An 8,234-nucleotide genomic window follows, 5' to 3' on the forward strand; every position below is an offset into this window, starting at 1 on the left:
ACGTGAACTTCTGTGTTGTTCATGAGCATTATCTTCTAAAACGAATTAATTGTCCACCTACACATTTCATTCGGTCAACGCAGAAATGATCACGGTAAGAAGCCGTCAGCTCAGTAGATGTACACTGCAGCCTAAGTATAGACATGCTTGCATGGTCTGTCATTGAGTATCATTTACTTGTTGCCGTTTCACTAACACCATTACCTATCATTAAATCAAATGTAATCCACGGAATCCTCACTTTGTCATTCCAGCCCGACGCACTCCCTTTTTGGCCACTAGTGATGTCCGGTTCGCGAACGAATCGTTCGATTTAACCGGTTCTTCTTAGTGAACCGGTTGAACCAGTTCACCAAATCGGACTGAATCGTTGAAAAGTGTAAGCATTAATCCACAAATTACTTAAGTTATTCGCTTTTTAAACGTGGCTGACACTCCCTCTGATTCGAAATAAACCAATATCCCGGAGTAATTAATTTACTCAAACAGTACACTGACTGAACTGCTGTGAAGAGATGAACACGAGCAGAGCAGCATGTGTGCAGCAAGCCGGATAACGAACGTACACGCCCGCTGCTGGAGCGGTTCTCGTTCTCGAGTCAAGAACCGGTTGCATTGGTTTTCGGATCACCGGTACACTCAACCGAGAACCGTTTCTTTCGGACACGTCCGATTTGAGAACCGATGAGCTGATGATACTGCGCATGCGTGATTCAGTGTGAAGCTACCGAACAGTAGCGAACAGTAACTACTATGACTGACACACACAGCACGTATGAAGCGAACTGGTTCTTTTGGACAACTGATGCTGTGCTAATGCTATGAGCGCGGGTAAACCGAAGACTTGAATGAAGGGCAATCTGGCGAAACGTACGTTTATTTAATAACAAATAAATCGCAATGGATTATGTATAGTAAATGGATTATGGTTTCTGCGCTGATGACAACTAATTTATTTACTTTATATCTTCAAGACTTAAATCCTCGTATGCACATCACTGCCTGTTACTGTGTTTGGGTGCTTAGCTGCAAAACTTAATTGTAAACTTTTCAGATCATGATTATGATGTTTTAACTGACTGAAGTTATGATTACTGACTTTATATATTTGAATGTGTATTTTCATCCAGGCCTGGGACGATAGACTTGATATCATTACGTCATAGCGAATGACGCCATTAAATTAGGGCGTAAAAGAACCGATGAACCGGTTTTTTTAACCGGTTCATTGAAACGAACTGTCCGAAAGAACCGGTTCGCGGAAAAGAACCGGACTTCCCATCACTATTGGCCACTGCCTGCATGACGTAGTCAGGGAAGCTCTTATCACAGGTAGGGAGGGGCGGAGGAGAGTGGACATAGCGTCAGCGCGCACCAATCAGATGCTCCGCCTGGCGTGAAACCTCGGCGCTGATTAGTTGACGAGTACTGGCTCTTTTAAGCCGTGCGTTCTCTCGCGCTCACCGGCGCCGTGCTTTGGTTATCCACAAGAAGGCTTCGGTCATTGAGGAGGTGTTTAGGGATTTCTCTGCATGAGTGGAATAGACTTGGGAATAGACGTTTGGATCGTGGTGCCCTTGGAAGAAATAACGGGGGAAAGCGCAGGACAGAGCGAACTCGTGCCGTTTTCTCACTTGTGTTGAGGATATTGAGATTTCAGGATGCCAGTTTTCCACACCAAGACGATAGAGAGTATCCTGGAGCCTGTGGCTCAGCAGATATCCCACTTGGTTATCATGCACGAGGAGGGCGAAGTTGATGGGAAAGCGATCCCAGATCTCACCAGCCCAGTGGCGGCAGTGCAAGCGGCTGTCAGCAACCTCGTGCGGGTGAGAGTCCTGTCATCCATACAGCATCTTCTTGCTCTTTTAGTTGATCTGTTCTTTTATTGAACTTATCAACGCGCACTTCATTGCGTTAAAACATCTCCCCTTATAAAGAATTACCATGGTAACCACAGTGTCTTCCTAAATACCATAGGCACTGCAGTTATTGCTGCTACCTCATAATAAATATGAGGTCTTCTTCACTTAGTATGAAACTTTGTCATTTTGTTTCTTTTTCATGACAGTGGGTGACTGACACCAATTTCCTGTGAAAATGTATTGCTTTGTTTTAGTAACAATAACACTGGTATTTAGGTGGAAATTATTTTTAACCGTGGCTTTTTTGGGGGAGGGTGAAGTGTCGTGATCTGATCAGGTAAATGTGTTGCAATAGGAATTGAAAATACCAACAGTCAGTGTAAACTGATCATACTGGTTTTGGTTTGATAATCACATCTAAAATAATATATAATAATTAATAATTAACTTTCTTAGTTTTTGGTTAAAGGAAATAATAGTTGATGTAAACACATGGTCCTCATGGGTCAGTGAGGAGATGGACTGAAGCAGAGCACGTGTTGGGGAAGTGTTAGGCAGTGTCAGATTTCTGTATTTTTTTTCTTCTAAAACATAGTTCACACACAAACTAAAGTTCCTACATCTGAAAAAGATGACAATGAGTGTACAGTAGCTAAATTATTTTTAACCTGACACAACCAGTAAGAGCAGAGGGATATTGTAGTTAAAGATAGGCTGTAAACTTTCCAATGCTGTCATGATTTTAGACGTAATAAATGCATTATCCTGTATAGGAGTAGTTACAGCATTGTGAACAAGTGAACTGGTTGGAAGCTGTGATGCTCATCATATACATCATATATGTGATGTTCCTCATCATAAAGGTGAAGTGATTGTGGTATAGTGGAGTCTTTATAGGTGGGCAATATTCTTCTCTGTATAAGGAGTTCATCTGTTTAGAAAAGAACTTTGTTAGTTCCAGGAAACATCAAAAACAGAATCATCAATCCCAGAAACTTCCAAGAGTGTTGTACCATTATTTTCCCAGTGTACCCACAGCAACCGGACAGAACCTTGCTGGCATGTTCTTCTTCCTCTCTGGTCTCAATAAGTGAGTCTCTATTTGAAGAAAATTACAACAACAATCTGTTATTGAAGCAGTAAATATTTTAACAAATTAATTTGATTGCTAGCAGAGTGTTTACTACTGTGGTAGTGTAGAAAATGCACGTAATATGTGTTATATACCGAAAAGATATAGAATCATGTATATTATTTATGAGTTTGATTTTGACCTTTCTGATGTGAACAAGCTGGCATTCTATTCTATATTCTCTATTCTATTCTTTTCTATTCTATATTCTCTATTCTATTCTGTAATGTGTTCTAAGTGTTTTCATGCCTTCAGCCATCTTAAACATATTTGTTTTAATAACAGTATACCTGTAGACCTATTCTGTTCTCTTCTATTCTATTCAATTCAATTCAATTTATTTGTGTGTGTGTATGTGTTTAAAATAACTTAAACAAGGCTCTTGATCATTCTGTGTTAAATGTTCTGTTCTATTCTATTCTATTCTATTCTATTCTGTTCTGTTCTGTTCTGTTCTGTTCTGCTCTCATCTGTAATGTGTTCTAAGTGATTTAATGCCTTCAGCCATCTGGAACATATTTGTTTTAACAAGTCTATACCTGTAGATATATATTTTATTCTATTCTATTCTATTGTGAGTTGTATACAGTATGTTCTCACAAGTATATGGTTTAACTCAAGCAGGACCTGTGTTGAGACGTCAGAGGTGCTGTCAAGTGTTAGGCTATTTCTTCTTGTTTATTTGTAACAAGATAATTTACTCCCAGCCGTCATTAAGTAACGTGAAAAGAATCCTCCTAATGTAAGCGAGTAAGTCACAAATAGGGAGTGAGCATTTTGTGCCGGGAATAAATAGGTCTTCTAGCCTGGGAAGTAACACGGTCTCACGGTGCATGGCTGGAGGGGTGTTTCATGTGCAGGGAAAGTGACTCCCTGCTGGCTTGAGGAAGTCTAAGGTGTCAGCGTCTTCACTGGAGACACACCCCATCCCCCTCATATGCGGCACCTGTTACTGCTGAAGTGTCCAGCACATCAACCAAGCCTCAAAATCAAGGCTGAGGGAAGAGGTTTTATATCTCTTCTCACTCTAAAGACCAGTCTGTATCTTGGAGACTGTTCTATGTTTAGATTATCAACATTCTCTTGGCCATTGTGGGATTGTGGAAAGAGATTAGATTATATACATATTAGTTAACTAATATGTATATAATGACCCTATAATTGTTACAAATAAGGAATTGATTGTGTAATTGTTTATTGTAATGTTGACTCTCACTACTTCATGCTTCCACAGAATATTAGATATGGCCTAATAGATACAATCCAGAACCATATTTGGTATTAGTCTGTTACTTGAACTGATTAATGATCATTGCTGTGTGTGGAAGGGCTGGAATAAAGCCAGTGAGAAATAGCAAACTAGATCTACCTGGATTCATATGGACTATTTGAGTTATTTTATCTTCTTCTCTCTGAATGCTTTTTCTGGATCTTAACGGAGAAGACAGCAGGGGTCTGGCATGGAGGGGAGTCTCCATCTCTGTCTGTCTGTCCGTCCGTCCGTCTTTTCAGCCAAGTCTGTCACAGTGCTTTGGAAGAGAGCCACTGGCATACCATCCATATGCCATATGCATTTGTAAATGTGTGCCGTTTATGTCATTCATGGCTAAGCTCTTAGATTCCCTTTGGAGTCAGCAGTAGTGCAGAGCTACAGTATATGTAAACTGTTGCTGTTGTTTTAACGTCACATTCAACAGCAAAATGCAGTGATTAAAGACATGACCTAGTAACCCAAAGCCAGACTCAAGTACATTAGTGAAATGCCACTTGCATGGAAAACTCCCTTAGTGATAAAATGATTGTGTGAGAGGAGCTGATGCTCTATGAAATGTGTTAAACTGCAGATAATCCCAGTCATTCATACAGATCTATCACAATGTCATAGTAAGACCTACACTGATGACACAAGCATAATCTTGTTTGCAGTTTGCTTCCCCCAGCTCCCATAATCCCTCAAGTACTTTAAACAGGCATATTCTTTTTAAAGCAAGTCTCCATTGTGACTTCTTCACAAAATAAATCCAGCCTTGACTATAGAGAATGTATTTTGAGTGGCTTGAATGTTTGCATTATAATGCTTCAGTCTGATTTCTATGAATCACAATATAGATGAAAATCTGCACAGCTCTTTTATGAGGGCTGAGATGATTCTAACTGTGACAGTGAACATATACAATCTTTTAAAATTTGTATCTGTTTGAAATTAGTGTTATTTAATACATTTCTCAAAATTTACCCCTAACAAAATGAAGGAAAGAAAGGAACTAAAAAAAAATGCCTGTGTGAGTTTTTCTGTAGTGGTTGACTGATCTCAGTATCGACCACTGTAGAATATAACATTTGATATATAAATAATACTTAAAAGTTTGTGGTTGGTGAGTTTTTTTTTGTATGTGTTTGAAAGAAGTCTTACTAAAGCTGCGTATATTTGTAAAAAAAAAAAAAAATACAGTAAAAACTGTAATATTGTGAAATAATATTACAATTTAAAATAATTGTTTTCTATTTTAATATATTTTGAAAAGTATTTATTCCTGTGATGGCAAAGCTGAATTTTCAGCAGTCATCACTCCAGTCTTCAATGTCACATGATCCTTCAGAGATCGTTCTAATGTGCTGATTTGGTGCTCATGAAACATTTATCATGATCAATGATAATGATCAACTTTTTTTGCAGGATTTTTTGATTAATAGAAATTTCAAAACAGCTCAATTTCTAGTATTCAAAATAGAAATCTTTTGCAATATTATAAATGTCTACTGACACTTTTGATCAATTCAATACATCCTTGCTGAATAAAAGTATTAATTCCTTTAAAAAATAAACTAAAAATACCTTATTTTATACAATATTTACTCATAATTTACAATATTGTCGAACTGAGATAAAGAACTGAGGATGAAGGATGAAGATGAAGATAATCAGCCAAATGGACATAAACAGAACAGAAGTGTAATGTAATGATGTTTGACCAATAATCTCAAAATGGTCAAATATAAACCAATACTGTATATTGGTCTATCACTTTTGCTAAAGTGACAAACATTATCCATAAGACAAATCTCAAAACAGACTCAATGGTATTCTTAGTTAGGTCACACTTTATTTTAAGGTCCAATTCTTGCTATTAACAAACCATTAACTATACGACTTTTACCTCAATAATCTCCTAATTTGCTGCTTATTAATAGTTAGTAAGGTAGTTGTTAAGTTTAGGTATTGGTTAGAATTAGGGATTTAGAATATGGTCACGCAGAATATGTGCTTTATAAGTACTAATAAACAGCCAATATGTTAATAACAGGCATGCTAATAACCAACTAGTTAATAGTGAGAATTGGTCAAAGTGTACCTTGGGCTTGTACTTAATTGTAATCGTCTACAGTGCACAAGTCCTTCAAGTCTGGCTTCCTCAGTCCTGTTTGCTGAAATGATCTGAATTGTCTTTAATGATATCTGACAGTGGCCCGATAGACAGGAGCCGGAGCAGCTGCTGACCTGGGCTGCTCTCTCAAAACCCATTATCATAGCACTAATGCACCTGAGATCAAACAGCCTTTTAGTGAAGCTACAACTGCTATAAGCACTCTGCATTAATTATGCATCAAAAGTACACAATCAATGCACTGATGCCTCTTGAGTCTGTCTTTCTGTTACCCATATGCTTTGTTTGACACCATGAAAACTGCCAAATGTGCGTTTGAGGGCCTTTATAAAGTCAAACCTTTTATGGATCCGCCGGTGTGCGTGCAGTGTTTCCCTTTAAAGGAGTCGTGCGTCTTTGCGGAGGTTGTGGGAATCAATGAGAGATACTTCTGAGTTCAAGCGTAAACAGTCAACAGATGACAGAGTGCTGTGACAGACCAGGAGCCTTGTTATATAAACAGCCATCATGGAGAGAGAATGCAGTAGCACCCGCTCTGCTTTCGGCTGAGGGAGAGGCATCTTACTGCAGGTGCTAGAGGTTGACCGATTGATCGGCCGGCCGATTAATCGGCCGATTTTTGGCATTTTTGAATTAATCGGCATTGGCCGATTGTGCTGCAGATTAGGCCGATTTATAGGCAGGCGCATCTGCGGGCAGCTAAGCGTTGTTGCGGAACACCGGAGAATCTCTCTCTGGCTGCGTGAGAGACGGAGCAGCTCACACTCTGCAGCCGCTTCTTGTTCACATACAGCTTCAGCTAATGATGGCAGGGCAAAACAGATCGTTTCGAAAGCATAATTATGTATATACATATGATACATATGTATTATGTAATAATACTAGAATTGATGCCGGAAAGTTATCATATTCATAAGTGCAACAAGTGAAAGTAGAAACTATGCAGTTCATTCAAAACTTCTGGGCTGATTATAACGTGCACGTTAACTTTCCTCGTGAAATGTGTGTGTAGGTCGGACAATAGCATCCACTATGTCATCGCTCGTGGCCAGTGCACTCTTAAGCAGTTATGAGCAGCAGGCTGTGTAATATGTGTGAACTCTTTTATTTTTATCACTTGGCCATTTGACTTACAGCAGTGTCCAGTGTTTCCCATACATTGAGTTATTACTTTGTTGAATAAACTGATCACTGCACGTTTCAAAATTAAAATGCAGCGCTGGTGTTTTTATATGAATGTATCTTTGAAAAGAACTGACCATCTTCAGAAAAGCTTCGGTGTCATTTTCATTTCGTCTTTCCTGTAATGCCCGAGCGGCAACCTCCCGCTCTCTCTGTGAAGCCAACACGGAAGTGACTTAAACTGTAATTCGTCAACTGGCCGCTAGAGGCTGGCTGCAAAAGGGAGTCAATCCCATAGACTCCCCATGTTAAAATGCCCAACTTTACACCAGAAAAAAACATGTTTACAGCCTGGTTCAAAAAATGGTTTTGGTGAACTCTTTTATTTTTGTTATCACTTGGCCATTTGACTTAATGCAGTGTCCATTGTTTCCCATACATTGAGTTATTACTTCGTTGAATAAACTGATCACTGCACGTTTCAAAATTAAAATGCAGCGCAGGTGTTTTTATATAAATGTATCTTTGAAAAGAACTGACCATCTTCAGAAAAGCTTCGGTGTCATTTTCATTTCGTCTTTCCTGTAATGCCCGAGCGGCAACCTCCCGCTCTCTCTGTGAAGCCAACACGGAAGTGACTTAAACTGTAATTCGTCAACTGGCCGCTAGAGGCTGGCTGCAAAAGGGAGTCAATCCCATAGACTCCCCATGTTAAAATGCCCAACTTTA

The 8,234-nt window shown here is 39.1% G+C and overlaps 1 protein-coding gene across 4 annotated transcripts in view; it reads left to right on the top strand.

Annotated features, from left to right (window-relative positions):
• The first annotated feature begins 1,454 nt into the window (after positions 1–1,454).
• The window catches only part of vcla (vinculin a), a 49,928-nt gene continuing 43,148 nt past the window's right edge, over positions 1,455–8,234 (top strand). For all 4 annotated transcript variants that reach the window (XM_016457859.1, XM_016457860.1, XM_016457861.1 and 1 more), the window contains exon 1: positions 1,455–1,829. In XM_016457859.1, coding sequence (XP_016313345.1) covers positions 1,662–1,829 — 168 coding nt within the window. In that variant the 5' untranslated portion in view covers positions 1,455–1,661. The remainder of the gene's footprint in view (positions 1,830–8,234) is intronic.

Source organism: Sinocyclocheilus anshuiensis, unplaced genomic scaffold (assembly GCF_001515605.1).
Source record: "Sinocyclocheilus anshuiensis isolate Anshui unplaced genomic scaffold, SAMN03320099.WGS_v1.1 scaffold63, whole genome shotgun sequence".
Taxonomy (NCBI): Eukaryota; Metazoa; Chordata; class Actinopteri; order Cypriniformes; family Cyprinidae; genus Sinocyclocheilus; species Sinocyclocheilus anshuiensis.